The sequence below is a fragment of the Apium graveolens genome, chromosome 4 (assembly GCF_009905375.1).
Source record: "Apium graveolens cultivar Ventura chromosome 4, ASM990537v1, whole genome shotgun sequence".
Classification (NCBI taxonomy): Eukaryota; Viridiplantae; Streptophyta; class Magnoliopsida; order Apiales; family Apiaceae; genus Apium; species Apium graveolens.
The window spans coordinates 268,302,186-268,326,137 of NC_133650.1; the positions used below are offsets into that span (position 1 = coordinate 268,302,186).

Genomic DNA, 23,952 nt, shown 5'->3' on the forward strand with positions numbered 1-23,952 from the left:
TCGGTGGTTCTGTGAGTAAGTGAAATAGTTGAGAGTGTGAGTGAAATAGTCGAGAGTGTGAGTGAATATGGCTGAGGGAAACAGTTCGTCACAACCATGTATTCTGAAGTTTGATGGAGATTATGATCACTGGAGTATGCTCATGGAAAACCTCTTTAGGTCAAAGGAGTATTGGAGTGTTGTTCAGGATGGTTACACGGAGCCAACAGAAAAGGAGAAAGAAGAGTTAACAGCAGCGAAGCGGAAGTCTGTTGAAGATATGAAGTTGAAGGATTTAAAATCTAAGAAATACCTTTTTAATTATATTGACTGGTCCATCTTGAGAACGATTACCCAGAAGGATACAACTAAGCAGTTGTGGGATTCTATGAAGGTGAAATATCAAGAAAATGTTCAGCTAAGCAGTTGTGGGTATCTATGAAGATGAAATATCAAGGAAATGCTTGAGTAAGGCGTGCTCAATTGCAAACCCTTCGCAGAGATTTTGAGTTATTAGCAATGAAGCCAAGTGAAACAGTTTCTGATTAATTCGGCAGAGTGATGGTGGTGGCCAATGATATGAGAAATTGTGGTGAAGATATGTCGGATGTGAAGATTGTCGAGAAGATTTTGCGTACTCTAATCGAGAAGTTTAATTATGTTGTGTGTTCAATTGAAGAATCAAAGGACATTGATTCACTTTCGGTTGATGCTTTACAAAGCTCACTTTTGGTTCATGAGCAGAAATTTAAGAAAGTTGGTGGTGAAGAACAAGTTTTAAAGGTCAGTTACGAGGAAAGAACCGTCAGAGGCAGGGGATTTGCAGCAAGAGACCGCAGAGGTGGTAGAAGCAGACAAGCATTCAACAAAGCAATTGTTGAGTGTTTTAAGTGTCATAATATTGGATACTATCAGTATGAATGTCCAAAGTGGAATAAGCAAGCCAGTTATGTGGAAAGTAAGGAAGAAGAGGAACTTTTATTGATGGATCAGGTCGAGGATGTGCGGGAAAAGAAATATGATGTTTGGTTTTTGGACTCTGGTTGTTCAAATCACATGAGCGGAGACAAGGAATTGTTCTCAAGCCTAAACGAAAATTTTAGACATTCAGTAAAGCTTGGAAACAATACAAGGATGAAAGTAGTAGGAAAAGGGAGCATTAAGCTTCCTTTAAATGACATGATGTCCACAATTACTGAGGTTTACTACGTTATTGAGCTTAAAAAAAATCTTTTGAGTTTGGGACAACTACAAGAAAAGGGTGTTGGGGTTAAACCCAATAGGTAGTATGGTCTTGGTGATAGAAAACATAATTGAATTGGGTAATAATTGTATGGGTAGACAATTATTATCATAATTGAGTTGGGTAATAATTGTATGTGTTGACAATTATTATTATAATGGGAATGGGTAATAATTGTATGGGTAGACAATTATTATTGTAATCAGATTAGGTATGTTTTGTTGGCTAAGTTTGTGATGGCTATATATACATAGTCATGTTATTGTTTTGATGTATGCTTGAGTATTGTTTGACTTAAGTATCGCTTGAGTGAATACCGTTTGGTGAGATTAATTGTATTATTGATAATTGTTTTGATTAATAATACAAGTTGGGACGTGAGTTTTTCTGCGTCATATATTGAGTGTGTGTTTTGCATTGTTTGTTTGGTTCTATACTTGTGTGTGTTCCCCCTAATAATTGGTATCAAGAGCCAAGGTTCATGATGGAGAAGGTTGGGGGATTTGAAATTGAATTGTTTAATGGAAGAAACAATTTTACCTTGTGACAAAGTACGGTAAAAGATCTGTTAATTCAACGAGGGTTATATGCGACTCTCGGAGGGAAGAAGCCTACTGAAGTTGATGATACAAAGTGGGGAGACATGAAGTTACGTGCGGCATCAACGATCCGGTTGGCCCTTGCACCGGAAATCAAGTATGATGTTCTTGAAGAGGACAATCCCAAGAATTTGTGGGAGAAGTTAACGAAGACTTATCACTCAAAGTCTTTGGCCAACAAGTTGTTTCTCAAGAAAGATTTGTTTGGGCTCAAGATGGAAGAAGACGGAGATTTAAGAGATCATCTGAATCGTTTTAATGGCTTAATCAACCAGCTAAATAATTTGGATGAAAAATTAAAGGATGAGGACAAAGCTGTTCTACTACTAGTGTCTCTACCAAAGAAGCATAATACTGTGATGACTTCTTTATTGGTTGGGAAAACGAAGTTAGATTTGGATGAGACTATTGTTGTTCTTCTGGAGGCCGAAAGATTGATGAAACAAGAATCGAGTGACACATCTGATGGAAGTGCATTTGTGGTACGTTCGCGTGACACGGAAAAGAAGTATGCTAAGAAACATAACCCTAATATCAGGTGTTTTTATTGTGAGGAATTGTGTCATATACAATTTATGTGTCCAAAGGCAAGAGAAGACTTGAGAGAGTTGAAGAAAAATCGAGGGGGTAGTGTTTCGCTTGTAGAAGCTGATGAAGATGTTCTTTTGGTTCAAGAAGAGAAGGGATCAAAAGAAGAATGGGTGTTTGACTCGGGATGTTCTCATCACATATGTGGTAGGAGGGAGTGGTTCTCGTCCTATAAAAAGTGTGAGGGAAAGATTGTAACTTTACCGAACGGTAAAACGGTAAAGGTTGCTGGCATTGGTGAGGTAACAATGAAACATCATAACGGTCGTGTTCAGAAGTTAACTCAAGTAAGATACATACCGGAGTTAAATCGAAATCTGATTTCGTTGGGTAAATTAGTTGATTTGGGATATATTGTTATGATGAAGAACATTATGTTGAAAGTCACTAAAGGAGATTTAGAGATACTCAAAGGTCGAAAAGATAAGAGAAATCTTTTTGTACTAGAAGGAGGGGTTATTGTTCGAGGGGAGGTATTGGGCGATCGACGTCGATGGCTTGATGGTGACCGTTAATTCGGTTGTGCATGAAATCATATTGGGTTGAAGGGGAGGATTGTTGGGGTTAAACCCAATAGGTAGTATGGTCTTGGTGATAGAAAACATAATTGAATTGGGTAATAATTGTATGGGTAGACAATTATTATCATAATTGAGTTGGGTAATAATTGTATGTGTTGACAATTATTATTATAATGGGAATGGGTAATAATTGTATGGGTAGACAATTATTATTGTAATCAGATTAGGTATGTTTTGTTGGCTAAGTTTGTGATGGCTATATATACATAGTCATGTTATTGTTTTGATGTATGCTTGAGTATTGTTTGACTTAAGTATCGCTTGAGTGAATACCGTTTGGTGAGATTGATTGTATTATTGATAATTGTTTTGATTAATAATACAAGTTGGGACGTGGGTATTTCCGCGTCATATATTGAGTGTGTGTTTTGCATTGTTTGTTTGGTTTTATACTTGTGTGTGTTCCCCCTAACAAAGGGTTTGGCTATACTTATACAAGGGGGTATGTGCAAAATATATCATCCAGAGAAAGGACTATTAGTTAAAAGTGAAATGAGTATGAATAGAATGTTTATACTTTCAGCAAGATCCTCTCCAATTACACACACTGAGAATTGCTTGCACTTAAGTTCTGTGAACCAATCTCAGTTATGGCATGAACGAAATGGACACTTAAGCTATAGAGGTTTGAAAATACTTCATGATAACAAGATGGTGATAGGTCTGCCACGGATTGAAGACACAACCAAGACATGCGTCGATTGTTTTGAAGGTAAGCAACAAAGGAAGGCAATTCCAAAACAGAGTATGTGGAGAGCAAAGGAGGTTCTTGAGCTAATTCATTCAGACATATGTGGACCAATCAGCCCAGCCTCAAGCAGCGGTAAGAGATATATTTTGTTTTTTATTGATGATTTTAGTCGTAAAGCATGGCCATATTTACTTGCTGAGAAATTTGAGGCACTAAGTTATTTCAAGACTTTCAAGATTTTGTTGAAAAGAAATCAAGTGGGCAGATTAAATGCTTAAGAACTGATAGAAGTGGTGAGTTCACCTCCGACGACTTCAATAATTTTTGTAAAGAGCATGGCATTCAGAGGCAACTTACTACCGCCTACACATCGCAGCAGAACGGTGTAGCTGAGCGCAAAAATAGGACGGTCATGAATATGGTCTGATCTATACTTATAGCAAAGAAGGTGCCTAAAGTTTTTTGGGCAGAAGCAGTGATTTGGACATTTTATGTCCTTAATAGAAGCCCTACATTGGCCATAAAAGATTTTACACCTCAAGAAGTATGGAGCGGAGAAAAGCCTTCAGTTGAACACTTCTGAACTTGGGGATGCCTTGCTCATGTACACATACCAGAAGCCAAAAGAGGTAAGCTCGACAAAAAAAGCTATGTTTGTATTTTATTGGGATGGAGTGAAGAGTCAAAGGGGTATAGGTTATTTGATCCAAAAACAAATAGAATTTCTTTTAGTAAAGATGTTGAGTTTGAGGAAAATAGAGAATGGGAATGGGGGAAGAGTTACGAAGAACAAATATGGACTGATCAGGTATGGAGTGTTGATGAGAATGATGAAAATGCTTTGAGTAGTGATGGCGGTAAGACTGCTCGTAACACAAGTGAGAACATAATTGAAGATGAAGGAAATAAAGAAGGCGAAAATGTTATTGGAGGTGCAGGTTCAAGGGAAGGAAGGATCAGAAAAGTTCCGGCTTATCTCAGTGATTATTTCAATGGTGATGATCTCTCCGAAGAAGAAATTGAGGTAAATATGGCAGAAATTGAAAGCCTTGAAGCAACTGATCCATCAACATTCGAGGAAGCTGTGACAAGTAAACTATGGATAGAAGCTATGGATGTAGAGATAGATGCAATCAACAAGAATCATACATGGGAGTTGACCAGTCTACCTAAAGGGGCTAAGTGCATTGGTGTGAGGTGGGTCTACAAGACCAAAATCAATGAACACGGAGAAGTAGACAAGCTCAAGGCGCGTTTAGTAGCAAAAGGGTTGTTAGGTCACACACACTGTAGAGGGGGTGAATACAGTGTATAATACAATCAAATCGAACTTTAATATTTTAAGTAACAGAAAACAAACTTTATTGAAATAATAAACTCTGTTACAGTATGGAACTGTTACCTCTCAGTGATGAACAAATATCACGAGAGCTGCTAGGGTTACAATGAATAATCTTCTCGAATATGATAATACTTATAGTGTAAACCCTATGTCTATGTTTATATACTACACAGTTACAAGATAATCGCTAATTGATATGGAATATAATTCTGCTTCCTAAAATATATCAATCAGATATCTTTTCTTCCAAGTATTCCATTCTTCACGGAACTCCTTCTTCATGCATATATCTTCTTATGTTTATCTTGATCTTCTTTCCTTTAATCAGCTACTGACCTTATCTGATCGTCCTTCAGCACTTAAGTTCTGATATCTAACTTCTGATGATTATCTCCTGATAATATAAGTACTGATATCCTTAAGTCCTGACTTCCAGTATAAGTACTGATCAACGGTTAAGTACTGATTTATCCTGTTAAGTAAGATCTGAAATCTAAACATAAATTATATTAGCCATGACATTATCAAACATATCTAACAATCTCCCCCAACTTGTAAATTAGCATAATATACAAGTTTAACAGATATTTGATGATGTCAAAAATATTAATTACAAATGCATGAGAATTAGACTAGATAACTATAACTTACAGTCCTTAAAACTTTACCAATATTCAACTTCTGATAACAACTTCAGTCTGTACAAATATCAGAATTTAAGCAGTTGTAGATCTTCGACTTGGCTTCATCATCTGATCTCTCTGATGTCAGGAGTTGTTCTGAGATAGTTCTTCAACAAACATCTCTCAGCATATCTAAGTTCATCAATCATTCTCCTTTTGGCATCTTTAAGCTCTGCAGTATCTTCACCAATTTGAAAGATTATAGCTCTGAGATCATTGATCTTTGCTTTTCTTATATCCTGATCCAGTCTGATCAAATATGCTTTATCAGACTCAAGATTGAATTCAACAGCCCTGTACCCCAGAAAGGTAGTTATAATCTTAGCAGTGTTGGGCTTCATTTCAACTATATCACCATTGTGATCTCTGTACTTTGGAACGTATGTGCTGTCAGACTTAACAGAATAAAGCCTTTTCTGTCTCTGAATCTGTTCTTTCAAATAGTTTGCAGCAGTTCCTGTTATTCTGTCATCCACTTGAAGTAAGAATAGTACATGCTCCAATTCTTCTAAATACTTCAATGGAATGACATTTTGTCTTATATGATAAACCCTACCATCTGTCATGAAATACAACATGATGTATTCTTTCAAGTAGGTTTGGTAAACCATCTGTACAGATTCCAATTGATTCAATCTCTCAGGAGTTGCTCCAATACCTGGTTCACTCAAGGAAGTTGGATCATTGGTAGTGTTATGTATTCTTCTTTCATCAGCACTTCCCAATCCAGTTTTATCTCTTGCTTCCTTTCCAGTAACTACTCTTGCTTCAAAACCACTTGCAGTAGTCTTCAAAGGTTGAGTCTGTTTTGCTTTAGTGAATCCTGGTAGGAGTGTCTTTGGTCTATCTTCTGATATCAAGTTAACTTGAGCTATGTCAGAGGTTACTTGCTTCTTCTGAATATCAGAACTTACAATTTCTTGACTCTGAACAACTTGAGCCATGTCAGAGGTTGTTTTAAGAATTTTTCTTGAAGTTAGAGCAAGATTATCCTTTTCATCAGTAATTTCTTCATCCTCTGGAGGCACATAAACCTTGATAGGTTCACCAACCTTTTCTTTACCCTTGGATCTTGGATCTATCTGTGGTTGTGATCTAGCCAATGTTGCTTCAGAATGTGTCCTTTCTTTGATCACAATGCCTTTGAGTTTTGGAAGTGGCTTTTTACCAGAAGCTTCAGATTTAGATGTGACTTTCTCTGATTTAAGCCTGGCTTCTTCTTCCATTAAACTTTCCAAGTCCATTCCTGGATTTTCCTGAAGAAATAACTGTCTTGACATTTCCTCATCAAGATCTAAAAGTTCATCAGAACTTATCCTTTTACCAGCAGCAGAACTTATTCTTTTCCCAGTATCAGAACTTGTCCTGCGACTTGTGATTTCAGCTTTTCTTGATGTGAATCTTCTACCTTGACTATGACCTCTACCCATTCCAGGGTTTCCTTGATCATCTTTTTCATCATCCTTCCCTTTCAGTGTCTTGTCAGTCTTGCATTTGGACTTAATTACTTTCTCCCCCTTTTTGGCATCAGCAGGTAGTAGAAGAGAGATAAGCAATTCCACTGAGGTCTGGATTTTAGTCAGTTGTGATTGCTGAGAAGCTTGATTTGTCAGAATATCATCAATCTGAGCTTGTTGATGATCTTGAGTCTTCTCAATATAAGCAATCCTGACAATGGTAGGTTGGAAGAACTTTTTCTTATCAATTTTCCAAACTTGTTCCTGTTTGATAAATTCTTCCTGAATCTTGTGTAGCTCTGCATGAGTAGTTGAGTGAAGACCTTTTAGATGTTTAGTACTCAATGCAGTGACTCTAAGCTGGGTTTTGAAATCATCAGAATTTAACATTTCATCAGCTTTAGTCAAGTGCTCAGCAAGATGCTTTCCAGTTGGAACACATGAAACTGAGTTCCATTCCTTAGTCCACTTCTGTCCTGCAGGAGTTTCACTCCAAGGTACTGGTGCTTCTCCGGTAACAAACTTCTTAACCAGTTCAGACTTTAGAATAGTCTGTTGAGGAGCATGTCCTGAAGGACCTGCTGCATCAGTATCTGCAGTTGGAGCAGCATCACCAGTATCTCCAGCATTTGCAGCATCAGAACTTAAAGATTCAATATCTTCTGATAAGACAACAGTGTGAGTAGCAATGGAGGCTTCAGCATCCTCTAATTGCTGATCTGGTTCTAAGTTCTGATCAACAGCCATATCCTGATGCTCACCTAAAGTCTGATCATCAGCATCATGATGCAGAGAAGGTGTTGTTGATAACTCTGGAGTTTGAACAGCATCAGTAACAGGTGTTGTTGAAGGATTAGTTGCTGTTGGAGCTTCTAAGAGAATTACTTCAGGCACAACCAAGTTTTGAACATCAATATCAGCACTTGTGCCTGGATCAACAGGAGACACAGATGGTGTGGTAGCCTTTTCAGAAACAGCTTCCTTAGATGGAGTTGATGGAGAAGAAGTGACTGGAGCAAATTCCTTGTCTTGTGAGATCAGAGATTCCTGATCCCCTTCCTTAGCTGCTTCCTCTTCAGCATCTGAAACTGGCCTTTTTGCCCTCTGTTTCTTGTATCTCTTTGTTGATTTGGATTCCTTGGGAGTTTCAGGAACTGTCATTCTTCTAAGCCTTTTGAGAAGCCTAGATCCCCCAATTCCAGAATCCTTCTGAGAAGTCTTTTTCTCAGCTTCACATACAACAGGTTCTGAAGAAGGAACCTGGTCCTCAGTATCAGATTCATCTCTCAAGGCAATCCTCCTTCTCTTTTGAGGTGTTTGAGGAACAGTCTTTGTCCTCTTTGGCTTGGAGGATGAATGCTTCACAGTAGGTGCTGAGGATGAGGGTTGATCAGTCTGTGAAGTGAAGAGATAGGATTTGAGATATGTCATGAGGGTAGGTTGAGTAGAATGAGTGGTAGGTGCTGAAGATGATGATTTTTGGGTGTTTGTTGTTGGTTGGACATCAGAGTAAACAGATCTATAAGTAGCAGGATCATCATTTACTAGGATCTGTTTTACAGACTGAGGAATCTGTAATGGTCTAACCACTGATTTCTTAGTGTCAGCATTTACCAGGTCATTAAAGTAGCGTTTTGCAACTTTAAAAGGCGGGGTTGAGGAACTGACTAATTGAGGTTCATCAGTGCAAAAAGTATAAATAAGTTGACAGAATCTAGCAAAATAGACAACATTCCTATCCTCTGTCATCCTATCCCCAATAAAACCAATTATACCAGTTGCAAAATCAAAATGAGTTTGATTGATAATAGCATACCCGATGTGCTGACTCAGAATTGGGATAACATCAAAATTCGAACATTTGTTCCCAAAAGCTTTGGTGATGCAGTCGAAGAAGAAGCTCCATTCTCTTCTGATATGAGCCCGTTTCAACTGCCCAAGTTTTTCCAAACTCTGTTCATACCCCAAATTTGCCATTAACTCCTCAAGAGCTGATTCTTCTGGAATTGAAAAAGTACAACCTTCTGGGAGATGTAGAGCCTTGCGTATTGTACCAGGAGTAACTGCATAAGATGAATCACCCACTTCGAAAACAATACTGGGAGTGCCATGTTTACCACCATCATCAAAGTGTCCAGTCCGCCAAAACGTCAGAACTTGTTGGCTCGAAAAGACTGAAGGCTGGGTTAATGCATACCCAATCTCACTGTGTGCAAGAAGATCTTGCACAAAATGCAATTCAGATGGAGCTTCAGCATGATCAAGAATTGCAGCATAGTTGTTTAGAACAAACTTAGCTCCATCAATGATTAAATCCTTAGGTGCCATGTGAAAAATTGAGATTCAAAAGTGCCTGTTAGGTGTTTGATAAAATGTCTGTATGAAAAACCAACGTGAGAAGAAAAGAGTAAGAGAGTAAAAGCAAGTAGAGAGAAAAAAATATGAAGGAAATAAAAGATTAAAGAAATCCTCTCTCTGTCGTACTTATACTCTGGAAAAAAAATGTTACCGTTGGACACCTGTCAGACATGCAGTAATAACGGATAGTTACTGGGCGCGAGAAAACAATAATCATTACTTGCCCACTTGCCTGTTTTCAAGGAAAAACTGTTCCACTTACCCAGATATTCCATTAATCAAGGTGAAACAGTTTTAATTCAAAATTGAAACTGTTCCCACTTATTTAATTAATTTTCACTGCAACATTAATATTCTGAAAAGAAATCAAGGGAAAGTGACCAAGATAAATTATATGAGTAAGTACTGATAAAGGAAAATCAGAACTTAAATTAAAACAGAATTTATATGGTCATCAGAATATGAATAATTATCAGGATTTATCAATACATTACAAAATAACTTAGAGATAAAATCTTGAAGCAAAAACAAATTTCATTAATATATCAAGAGAATACATTCATGAAATTGAAATTACATCAGTACTTATACAAGATTTCCCTAAGCTACTAAACCTAACATCAACAGCCTTAGTCCTAGCTAAGAAGCCTGACAAAGCTGATGATGAAGAAAAATAGGAAGAAGACGAGATTAAATCATTTCTTCTTCCTACTCTCGACAAACAGAATGGCGAGTCGGATGATTCGCTCTTGCTGGCGGAGAGCTTCCAGCCTTTCATCCTCCAATCGCTCCAGATGGCAATGGTAGTCCATATAGAAGAACAAGAGGTGGGTCAGTATCTCCTGTGGGACAGAGTCTCATATCTCCTCAGGAATGGCCGTGATGTGCCATTCCTGCTGCCAGTCGGCACAGCTTAGCTCCATATTGAAGTTTTGGTAGTTCAAAAACATGTTGTATCTGACCATTGCATTTTTGAAAGAAAAGTATGAAGGTAAGTTTGTGAGAAAGAATTTGATGGGAAGGCTGATGTGAAGTGGCTGCTTATATAGGCAAGAGAATGTCAGGAGACGTAAAAGTATTTAATGCTGACAGGTAGAATTAGTTCTACCTCGTCTCCCCAGACTTTGAAAAAGAATAACATTCATTGGAAGGAGAAAAAAATGGTTTAATGCGCACAAGAAACAAGTAAAAGTGGACTGTTCAAGTACGAATACCATTAACCCTAACCATAATGACTATTAATCTTCCACTTCAACATATTCTAGTTTGAACCGAGACTGTTATTAAATTTTATCCACAGATAAGCCAAGTAAAGAATTAGACTGTAATATCAGAACTTAGACTTATATCAGAACTTAACAGTCATCAGAACATAATTTCTTAACTCGAAAAAGGAATGCCTATCTAAGTAAATCCTCATACAAGTTCTGAGTTATACTCTTCAGAACTTAATCATCTGAATATGCAACCAGAACTTGTCCTCAGAGTTAGTGCAAAATGACACAATGACTGTTTATCTAAAACAACATAGACCACCACAGTAATTTTCATCATTCAGATGAAGTGATTAGTGTGTGCATTAAGCTAAATTCCAGACAAGGAGTAAAGTCTGATTCACTTCATTACATATTAGAAATAAGGCATAACTAAAATTGTGCTAAAGAGCTGTCATTATCCTGAATACCTACTGATGAATGAGTTCATGCTTGAGTCCACCTCAGCTGTTTTGTGCTAATTTTATGCATATTTTTAAATTCTATTTTACAGTGGCTTCTCAGTGTAAGTGAGTCATGACTGCTTATCAGAATTTATGCTATTATCAGAGTATTTCTCCAGTAATCATAGAGTGTGAAAAGTCACCAAGAAAATATTTTGCTTTTTTTAATGCATATTTACTTAATACCAGCAATGCGCTTGGGTCGTCCCTTCCACTTTTTTACTCTAGATCTCAAAGGAGTACCTGATTTTATTCTTTGATCCTTTTTGCTTTTTCTTTTGATAAGTGAGGTTTATCAGCACTTAGTACATTCAGCAGTTTTACTAGTATCAGAACTTAACAGATGAGTAGCATTATTTTAATTTGTGACTTAGTAATAAGATAAACAAAGTAAACTCAACTAAGCTCAATTATCAGAATTTGCTTGTGACATAAGATTTCCACAGAAATAATTACTTCTTATATGGGATCATCTGTTTATTGAAGACTACTAGGTCAGTATATAGCACAGTTATCCTCATAGGATTGAATAGTTACTTAAACAGACATATCACTTATCAGAGTTTAGAAACATATATCAGACAACAATCAGTACTTGAACGCATATTTCAATTAATCACAGAATACACAAAGAGATTACATTCTGTAAATACTGATCATAAAGTCTAATGATACAGAACAAAACTAGACAGATTTAGAAAAAAAACCTGAAACCATTCCAAGTTCATTTACCAATCTTGTAAAAGTGGCTTCACATAGTGGTTTTGTGAAGATATCTGCTAGTTGTTGATCTGTTGGAACAAAGTGCAATTCCACTGTACCTTCATCCACATGTTCCCTTATGAAGTGGTACCTGATGCTGATGTGCTTTGTCATAGAGTGTTGAACTGGATTACCTGTCATAGCAATAGCACTTTGATTATCACAGTAAATAGGGATTTTGAAATAAGTTAACCCATAATCTAGTAACTGATTCTTCATCCAAAGAATCCGTGCACAACAGCTTCCTGCAGCAATATACTCTGCTTCTGCAGTTGATGTGGAAATTGACTTTTGTTTCTTGCTGAACCAAGAAACCAATCTGCCTCCAAGAAATTGGCAGCTTCCACTTGTGCTTTTCCTGTCAATTTTGCAACCTGCAAAATCTGCATCTGAGTAACCTATTAGTTTAAAATCTGATTCTCTAGGATACCACAATCCCAGATCAGCTGTTCCTTTAAGATACTTAAAGATTCTTTTCACAGCTGTTAAGTGAGGTTCTCTTGGATCTGCTTGAAATCTTGCACAAAGACAGGTAGCATACATGATATCAGGTCTACTAGCAGTTAGATAGAGTAGAGAGCCAATCATACCTCTGTAATCAGTAATATCTACTGATTTACCAGTATCCTTATCCAGTTTTGTTGCAGTGGCCATGGGAGTGGATGCACTTGAACAATCTTGCATTCTGAATTTCTTTAGAAAGTTTCTAGTGTACTTAGTTTGACAAATAAAAGTGCCTTCTTCATTCTGCTTGACTTGAAGGCCCAGAAAATAGCTAAGTTCCCCCATCATACTCATCTGATATCTTGACTGCATCAGTTTGGCAAACTTCTTGCAAAGTCTGTCATTTGTAGACCCAAAAATGATATCATCAACATAAATCTGGACGAGAAGTAAGTCCTTTCCACGGTTGAGGTAGAGCAGTGTTTTGTCTATTGTTCCTCTGTTGAATCCACTTTCTAGAAGAAACTGAGCTAAAGTCTCATACCATGCTCTAGGAGCTTGCTTAAGTCCATAAAGTGCTTTATCAAGCCTGTAGACATAATCTGGATATTTGGAATCTACAAATCCTGGAGGTTGTTCAACATATACTTCCTCCTCTAATTCTCCATTGAGAAAAGCACTTTTCACATCCATTTGAAAGACAGTAAATTTTTTGTGAGCAGCATAAGCCAAAAATATCCTTATGGCTTCTAACCTAGCAACCGGTGCAAATGTTTCATCATAGTCAATTCCCTCCTGTTGAGAATATCCTTTTGCAACCAACCTTGCCTTATTCCTTGTAATTATGCCATCACTGTCAGTTTTGTTTCTGAATACCCACTTTGTACCAACAACAGATCTATTCTTTGGTCTTGGCACTAGGGTCCAAACTTTGTTTCTTTCAAACTCATTTAACTCTTCCTGCATTGCTTGCACCCAATCAGCATCTTGAAGAGCTTCTTCCACTTTCTTTGGCTCAGTCTGAGAGAGAAAAGAATTGTAAAGACATTCATTTGAAGTACCTGTTCTAGTTCTGACACCTGCATCAGGATTTCCAATTATCAAATCAGGTGTATGTGACTTTGTCCACTTCCTTGCAGATGGAAGGTTTTCTCTAGAACTGGATGCTCCCCCGTGATCCATGCTGTCTTCATTTTCATTTTCTGATGCTCCCCCTGAAACTATGCTCTCTGAGTTGGATTCTTCAGAATTTAGATTTTCAGCACTATCAGAACTTGGCTTATCAGAACTTGACGAATCAGAACTTGAAGAGCCAGATGTATGTTCTGATGTTTCTTGAGATGTGGTTGGATCTTGAGTATGCTCCCCCTGCATTGGTGCATCTTCCTTTGACGTAGTCACCACAATTTCAATAAAATCAGAGTTTAATCCATCAGAGTTTACAGTATCAGGACTTAGACTGTCAGGATTTTCAGTATCAGAATTTGAGTCTTCATTTTCAAATCTCAGCTGATCATGATCAATGAAATCTTCAAGACCAGTAATCTTCTTATCATCAAAAGAGACATTGATAGATTCCATGACCACTTTTGTTCTCAAATTATAGACTCTGAAGGCTTTTATGGAAAGTGGATATCCAACAAAGATTCCTTCATCAGCTTTTAGATCAAACTTGGATAGCTGTTCAGGATGAGTCTTGAGAACAAAACACTTGCATCCAAATACATGAAAGTACTTCAGATTTGGCTTCTTTTTCTTCACCATCTCATATGGTGTTTTTCCATGCTTGTTAATAAGTGTTGCATTTTGAGTAAAACAAGCAGTCTGCACATCTTCAGCCCAGAAATAGGTTGGAAGCTTTGCTTCTTCAAGCATTGTACGTGCAGCTTCAATGAGAGTTCTATTCTTCCTTTCAACAACTCCATTTTGCTGTAGAGTTCCAGGAGCAGAAAATTCCTGCTTTATTCCATGGTTTTTGCAGAACTCTTCCATCATAAAAATTCTTGAACTCAGTGTCATTATCACTCCTTAAGATTTTCACAGAATCTTTGAGCAATTTATCCAGATGTTTGACATGATCAATCAAGATAGATGCAGTTTCACTTTTTGTGTGCAAGAAATACACCCATGTGTATCTGGTGAACTCATCCACTATGACCAACGCATACTTCTTCTTTGCAAGACATGACATTCACTGGACCAAATAGATCAACATGTAATAGATGATAAGGCTCAAGAATTGATGATTCAGTCTTGCTCTTGAATGAAGATTTTCTTTGTTTGGCCTTCTGACATGAATCACAAAGACCATCAGGAGCAAATACTGACTTTGGCAATCCTCTCACAAGATCTTTCTTGACCAGTTCATTTATATTATTGAAATTTAAATGAGAGAGTTTCTTGTGCCAATTCCAGCTTTCTTCAATTGATGCTCTACTCATCAGACAGATTGCAGAACCATCAGTACTTGTTGAAAGCTTAGCTTCATAAATGTTACCACGCCTGTATCCTTTCAGAACAACTTTGCCTTTAGATTTACTCACAATTTCACAGTGTTCTTCAAAAAAATCAACATGATAACCTTTGTCACAGATTTGACTTATACTCAGCAGATTGTGTTTAAGTCCTGAGACTAGAGCTACATCTTTAATTATGACATTCCCAAGATTGATATTGCCATATCCCAATGTTTTTCCAATGTTGCCATCTCCATAGGAAACACTTGGGCCAGCTTTCTCCACAAAGTCTGATAGCAGGGCCTTATTTCCAGTCATATGTCCTGAACATCCACTGTCCAGAACTAGAATATTTTTCCTGTTGCCCTGCAATTACAAAGACCACTAATTATTAGTTTTAAGGACCCAGACTTGCTTGGATCCTTTGGTCTTATTAAGTTTGTTAACATTTGCAGCGGATTTAGCATCAGAGTTTATGTTAACATTTTTCTTTTCAGAACTTACATTATCAGACTTTGAATCAGAATTTACACTAGAAGGAACAATGGAAACTTTCTTCAAAGAAGGTTTTATTTGATAATAATCATAGTACAAACTATGATATTCCTTACAAGTATAAATGGAATGCCATAAACTACCACAATGAAAACAAGGATTTTGTGGTTTGTATCTAACAGACTGACTCTTAACTCCTGATTTTGAAGGTAAGGAGTTAATATTCTTATTCTTCCTGCAAAAAGAAGCCAGATGATTAGAACTTCCACAGTTATGACATATTTTCCTAGGAGCATCAGGAACAAGTTTATAATTATTGCTTTTATTCACACCTTCCTTTCCATTCCTATTTTTCCTAGGTGATTTTACCTTGTTTGCATTCTTAACATCTTTCAGCTTATGCTTAAGCTGCTTCTTTGTCATTAAGCCTATGTTTACTTCAGCTGTCTTTTCCTGTTATAGTTTGTCAGAAGTTAATTCCTCTTTAACTTCTGATTTCTCATTTTCAGACTTTACAGTTACAAACTTAACAGGTTTTAACTTTGGCTTTTGCTTAACAACAGGCTTAATTTCTTCAGTTCCTTTATCATTCTTATCCTCTCCATAACCTAAGCCCTCTTTCCAGTTTCCACTACTTAGCAAATTTTGAGTTGTTTTGCAAGAATTAATCCAAGTTCTGATAATCTCTCTTTCCTTTTCTAACTCAGTTTTTAGAGATTCATTCATTTTTAGCACTTCATCCCTAACATAGAAAGCATCATCTCTATCCTTCTGAGTTTGATGAAATATGACTAACTCTTTTTCTAAGAAATCATTTCTTTTCTTAAAAGCAAGATTTTCAGAAGTTAATCTTTCACATGTTAAAGTTTGATCTATATAACTAACAAACATGGTTTTAAGATATCTTCTCAACTCATTAATATCATCAGTATGAAAAGCATAAGTAGTCTGAGGTACCTTTGTTTCAGCAGCTTTAGAACTGCTCTCAGCACATTCTTTATCAGCATTTGCCATTAATGCATAGTTCTCCTCACTTTCAGAGTCTGAGGTGTCTGTCCAGCTTTTCTGCTTTGTGACAAGAGCCTTGCCTTTGTCACCCTTTACCTTTTTGCAATCAGGAGATATGTGGCCTTTCTCACCACAGTTATAGCATTTAACATTGGTATAATCTCCTCTGTCAGACTTTCCTCCTCTGCCTTCAGATCTTCTGAAATTCTTCTTATCAGAACTTATGCCTTTCCTGGAAAACTTCTTTCCCTTCCTGAACTTCCTGTATGCAATCTTTGTGATTCCTTTCACCATAAGAGCATACAGCTTCATCATCAGCATCAGTCTCAGGCAAGCTTTCAGAATCTGAGTCATCATCACTTTCAGAACTTGATGACTCAGTATCAGACTTTATAACAAGAGCTTTACCCTTGTCTTTCTTTGAGGAAGCTGCTTTGAGGGATTCTTCTTCAGCCTTAAGAGCAACTGTCCTTGACTTTCCTCCTTTCCTCTTGCTTCTTTGTTCCATCTCAAGTTCATGAGTCTTGAGCATTCCATAGATTTCATCAAGAGTTGTTTCATCAAGATTGTAGTTATCTCTTATTGTTGTTGCCTTCAAATCCCAACATTTAGGAAGAGCTAACAGGAATTTAAGGTTTGAATCTTCAAGATCATACTCTTTATCAACCAATGACAAATCATTCAAAAGTTTGACAAATCTATCATATAAATCATTCAATGACTCATTAGTCTTTGAGTCAAAGTGTTCATACTCTTGAGTGAGTATTGTCTTCCTGTTCTTCTTAATTGTGTCAGTTCCCTGACACCTTGTTTCCAGAGCATCCCATATCTCCTTAGCAGTCTTGCAGTTGATTACCCTGTTTGACATTACATTATCAATGGCACTATGCAGTAAGTGTCGTACCTTAGCATCCTTAGCAATTGATGTTATATCTTCAGCAGTATAATCACTCCTTTCCTTTGGTACAGTCTTTGCTGCTTCACCTGCAACTGCAACAGCAAGCTTGGTTGGTTTGTGAGCCCCTTCCTTGATTCTATCAAGGTATTCTGGATCTGTTGCTTCCAGGAACATGGTCATCCTTACCTTCCATATGGGATATTCAGATGGTCTCAGTATGGGAACTCTGATGGTCTCATACCGACTCTGAATTTGTGTTTTTGGTGGTTCCTCAGTTTTGGTAGGCTTAGTTGGAGTTTCTGTGTCAGACATGATTGTGTTTGGATCTTTAACTGTATGTGTGTTAACAGATAAGCTCTGATACCACTTGTTAGGTCACACACACTGTAGAGGGGGTGAATACAGTGTATAATACAATCAAATCGAACTTTAATATCTTAAGTAACAGAAAACAAACTTTATTGAAACAATAAACTTTGTTACAGTATGGAACTGTTACCTCTCAGTGATGAACAAATATCACGAGAGCTGCTAGGGTTACAATGAATAATCTTCTCGAATATGATAACACTTATAGTGTAAACCCTATGTCTGTGTTTATATACTACACAATTACAAGATAATCGCTAATTGATATGAAATATAATTTTGCTTCCTAAAATATATCAATCAGATATCTTTTCTTCCAAGTATTCCATTCTTCACGGAACTCCTTCTTCATGCATATCTCTTCTTATGTTTATCTTGATCTTCTTTCCTTTAATCAGCTACTGTCCTTATCTGATCGTCCTTCAGCACTTAAGTTCTGATATCTAACTTCTGATGATTATCTCCTGATAATATAAGTACTGATATCCTTAAGTCCTGACTTCCAGTATAAGTACTGATCAACGGTTAAGTACTGATTTATCCTGTTAAGTAAGATCTGAAATCTAAACATAAATTATATTAGCCATGACATTATCAAATATATCTAACAAGGGTATTCTTAGAAATATGGGGTGGACTACACAGAGGTATATGCACCAGTTACACGAATGGATACAGTAAGGATGATAGTTGCCATGGCTGCTTAGAATGGTTGGGAAATTCACCAACTTGATGTTAAATCTGCATTTCTACATGGTACGTTGCAAGAGGATGTATATGTGTAACAACCAAAGGGATATGTGATTAAGGGAAGTGAACATAAATTTTACAAGCTTCACAAAGCATTGTATGACCTAAGACAAGCATCAAGGACATGGTTCAGCCGTATCGAGAAATATTTCCTTAAAGAAGGCTTTCAAAAGAGTCAAAATGAGGAAACTCTTTTCTTGAAGAAGAATGAAGAAGGTAAGATTCTCATTGTTAGCGTTTATGTAGATGATTTAATATATACTAGCAATGATAATTTAATGATGCAAAAGTTCAAGAGTTCTATGCAAAGAGAATTTGATATGACTGATCTTGGAAAAATGAGGCTCTTTCTTGAAATAGAGGTGATGCAAACATATAAAGAAATCCATATATCACAACACAAGTATGCAGTCGAATTGCTGAGGCGTTTTGGTATGGAGGACTGCAATGAAGTAAGCAATCATGTTATTCCAGGTAGCAAGATAGATTTGGATGAAGATGGAGAAAAGGGAGATGAAACTCTTTATAAGCATATTATTGGAATTCTTACATATCTCACCAACATACGATCATACTTTAAATTTATTGTAAGTTTTTTAAGTCGTTATATGTCCAGGCCTACAAAGCTACATTTTTGGCAGCCAAAAGAGCGTTGAGATACTTGAAGGGGACTCTAGATTATAGTATTTGGTACAAACGAGGAGGCATAGCTGGATTGAAAGTGTTCACACGGATAGTGATTATGCAGGGGACGTCGATAGAAGGAAGAGCACTTCAGGTTATACATTTATGATGGATGGAGGAGCAGTAGCGTGGTCATCAAAGAAGCAATTAGTGGTTGCCTTATCGACAACAAAGGCAGAATATATAGTTGCTGCCATGTGTGCATGTCAAGTAATTTGGATGAGAAGAATTTTGCAGGAGCTAGAATATGGATTGGAAGACAATGTAACTAATATTATGTATGACAACACTTCTGCTATTAAGTTGTCAGTAAATCAAATTTTCTATAACAGAAGCAAACATGTGGATGTACGGTATCATTTCTTGTGCAATTTAGTCAATGATGGAGTTGTGAGGCTGGAGCACTGTGGTACACAAGATCAATTGGCTGATATATTCACCAAACCCTTGAAGAAAGATTCATTTCAGAAGCTCCGAGCAATGCCGGGCATATGTTCTGCAACGGATAAACTAACTTACAATAGTAAGCTTAGTTTAAGGGAGGGTATGAAATATGTGTTCCCTCAAGTTTAGGAGTTTGACCAAGTCTATCTTGGTATTTCAGTTATGTTTGGTTTCATTTAATAAGTCCTATTATTTAGGACCAGTTTAGAGTTCAGTTTAGAGTCGGTTTTTCCTTGTACACGTTGACATGTTTGTTTAACGTGGGCTATTTCTTCGGTATTTCAGTTATTGTATTGACTATTTATGCCAAGGTTGTTGAATAATATATTAGTTTTTATTTTTCAAACTGAGTATCCAGAGTTCAGTTCTTAATATTTATCATGTCCTCTATTTCTGAGTGTAATATTTCCCCGTATAAACAACCCGAGATTTTTATTTTTTTAGGGCTACAAGTTTACAACCCGAGAATACAGAGGATGTAATAAACGTAACCTTACCCACCATTAAAAAAGGGGAATTTGTATAATATATATCAAATTATTAAGTTATTTTATAAATATATCTCATCTTTTTCAATAGTTATAAAAATGTTCCATGCTTAAATTAACTCTTATATAATTCATATACATGTAACTAATTAGATTTTTTGTACTTGAATTGACTAAAAGGTCCTCAATAATATAATATACGTGGCAATAAGATTTAATTATTATGATAGATTCACACTTTTGAATTAATTTTCTTGTGAGAGCTTGAGTGTGATAATTGGGTGACTTAAAATTCTTTATCTCAATCTTTTCTCTCTCCTCTTCATCCAAAAATCCAGTCATATGTTAGATTTTTATTACATGTAGCAAGATATGATCATAAAATATGTTGTTAATCAGTTAGTTTTTGTTGATTTGGAAGTAGGGATATAATGTTGTCATGTGACCTTAGACATAACCTTATTATTAATCTTACTATAGCTTAACCCAAAAAAGTAATATAAAAATATTGATATTTAAATAACTAATTATTTAAGGTACTGAAATAGTAACATATTAAATATAATATTTAAGTAAAGGTTAAACATGTCATTTAAAAATGTGAAATAGTAAAATTAACTATGATTAACTTAAAATAATCAAAAAATTTGAAAATGGGACATATTTATAAATAATATTATAAATGATATATATTTATAAATGGGTTTTTTAAATGGGACATATTCATAAAAACCCCTAAAAAAGTGAACGAGATTATTTTCACCAAAGACTCTTACTCAGACTTATGTGTGTACACGTGTGTTTTACGTAAAGATTGATATATAATAATATGATGATAACTCATGAAGGTCTCTATTAAAGAAGAGTCTGTAGAAAATCATTATTTAAAAAATATAATTACATATTTTATTTCATTTTTCATCATATATAGTTACAAATTTTAATTACCAAATTAAAAATGAAGTTGCAAATTTTTTTATTTAAAAATCATTGAAATTTGATAAAATAGTTTCAAGTGCTTATGTAGCAAAATCACAACAAAATCACATTTATCCAAAATTATCCCACAGTAGAGTCAAATTTAAAATTAATTTTTTTTCAAATTTCAATGATTAAACATTTTATCATATTTAAATATAATTATTATTCTACATTTGCAATGAATTTGATGAAATTCTATAATAGAATCAATGGTTCTATACGATTCTCTATATAAAAGGGTTGTTTTTTGAAGAAATACCTATATATATAAAAGTACGTAAAAAATCAACATAAAAAATTGGGTAAAGTATGCGAGATAATATATTAGCTCATGATTTTCTTCACATGGGATTTACTTATGCCATAAAAATCCCCATTATATTAGTTAAACTATTCTCATCTGACCAGTTTGTCATTAAAGAAGAATCAATCGAGAGATTTGAAGGCCAATAATGACTATCATAGGTCACTTCTATTTCTCATATTGCACTTCTTTTGATGCATCGAACTCAATCTTTTGCTTGAAGGTCACGCTCAAAACTAGATGCTTTGAATTTACCACATACATGTCCAAAGAACTGAAACTGGACACAACTTATCTACCATAAAATTGGTCAAATGAATATGTTATGCCATAAAATTTTCATGAGTACCTTATCGGGTTTTCAAGTAAATGGGTCGGATCATCGTCAACAAAGAAGAAAGACGAGCTCCGGAGACCATGTCTCCAGAGCCTTAAGAGCGCCCTATACCTGTATGGAGGCCGTTTGCGATGATTATCAATGATGAAAAATTACGACAATGATTTATAGAGTTCTAGCGAAGGTTTACGATGGTCATTACAACGAAAGCTTGCAATGATCATAGTAAAGGAGGCGTGCGAAGGTCGCTACAGCGAAAATGTTATGACGACCGTTATATCTTAAAAATTAAGCATAAAAATGAGAAGTAAATTAGGCATAAAAATTACACAAGTAAATAATAGGAGCCCCCGGTGGAGCTCCACCACACCTAGGGCGCGCCCTAGGTGTATGGAGAAGCCTCTAGAGGACCCTAAACCCCTCAGAGCGCGCCCTGAGAAGATAAAAGGGTATCGGGGAGACCGTCTTCCCCGAAAACATGTTGAATATGTTCTTCTGTAGTTTTGTGAGTTATCCTCGTAGGGAACGATCGTTAATACTTAGTGTGTGCTTTGAGAGCCATGTCTCTACATTCGACGTGTTATCATCGTCGGGAAACTTTAGGATTATCTCATACTATGCACTTATACGCTTTGGATCACTTGTCGTGTAGTCTGGTGGGTTATCCTCATCGGGAGGTGTTGATGTGTATTTTTAGAGTATTGTTCGTTGGGAAGGACTAATATCGATACTAATTCCAAGTCTTTTATATTTTACAATTCAGAAGTGTGGAGAATAATTTGATGGGTGTTTTAACTATCTACTCGTTTAATCTAATAAACAAATAAAACTTTATAATAAGTGTGAGAGAAAACAATCTAAGAATCAGGGTTCTTCAATGGCTATCATGAATGTCTAGTTTGTGTCTCTTGTTAGCTAAAAATAATCCTTTTATGTTTATAAAATCCTCTCCCAATATAGATTATAGTGCCCACAACTATCCATTGAACGCCACTGCCATGGTCATACAAAGTACAATTATAGACTACTAAAAGGTAAGGATTATAAGTTTCACAATTCTCATATCAATCTGCCGATCTAATACTTAAATATTGTTTATCATATCATGTACTAGAATTACAACTCATCTTCGATTCGTTATAACTTCTAAAGATTCAATTAAAAGTTAGCCACTCCTATCTATACTATATTATTATAGACAAAACATTAAAAGTTTGGTTGTCCGGTCAGTCATTTTTAATTCTAATTCATATTAAAGTCAACTCCCTCTATCAATTTAAATTCTATTCCATATTGAACTCTGTATTATTATAATTGATATTAAAATCAAGTTCTTCCGCCAATTTAAATTCTAATTCATATTGAGGTCTACTATTAGGAATATGTTATAGTCTTGATAATAATTCACCAAAACACCTAAGTAGATTTATTTACTATCTTTTGTAACCATCAATGGATAATCACGGTTATCTTTCCGTTGATGGAGTAGCTTATAACAATAAGTATGTAGCACATTTGGTACACTAGAATAGCTGGGGAATTTAGCAATATTAGTTAGTTTCTAAGTCATGTTGACTACTAGCAAGATATGCAAAATAGGTGGGTTAATTGTAAATATAAAATGCCTTGTAATTTTGTATAAGTGAGAGGGTATCAACTGCTATGGAAACAACTTCAATTGATAATCTACAAAGCTTCAACGGATGACTCTACAAGCTTCAACGGATAATTCATATGCCCTCAATGGATAAACCAGTCAAGCCCTCAACGGATAACAGACAAAGTTGTCAACGAATATTATCTACAAAGCTTCAACGGATGACATTAATATAGTGTCAACGGATAATTTAAAAAACTTCAACGGATAATCAACTAGATAGTAGTTGATAGGGACTTGACAGAAGCTGATAGAGTCACATGGGTTGATAGAGCATAAAAGGAATGTGATAGCCCGTTTGCAGGCGTTAGAAGAAAATGAAGCATTTCCATTTCCATGCAAGACAAGCTCTTTCAAAGATGTTGTATCTAACTTGGATTGCATTGGACAGAGAAATGAAAAAATATGTGAATTGGACTTAGCTGTTAGAATTTTTTTTTGTCTTATTACACATGTAACTTGGTGATATAGAAACCGAGTGTAGCAAGTATTTTTGAACTAAGAATTATAGGCAAGAAAACAGAGAGTCTTTGTAAGCTATATCTTTTGGCACTCTCAAGTTTAAGTTGTAATACGTGTAAGGAGCTGTGTGCATTCTTGCATCACAGAGATTTTCTCAATATATACATCTCTGGTG

The 23,952-nt window shown here is 35.9% G+C and overlaps 1 protein-coding gene across 1 annotated transcript; it reads left to right on the forward strand.

The window, feature by feature from the left end:
- Positions 1-540: 540 nt before the first annotated feature.
- Positions 541-19,213, forward strand: LOC141719617 (uncharacterized). Its single transcript, XM_074521994.1, has 10 exons — positions 541-1,262; positions 1,775-1,994; positions 2,097-2,303; positions 2,409-2,651; positions 3,579-3,813; positions 3,918-4,102; positions 4,209-4,310; positions 4,490-4,878; positions 18,686-18,872; positions 19,037-19,213. The coding sequence occupies exons 1-10, from the start codon at positions 541-543 to the stop codon at positions 19,211-19,213; spliced, it is 2,667 nt and encodes an 888-aa protein (XP_074378095.1).
- Positions 19,214-23,952: the final 4,739 nt, after the last annotated feature.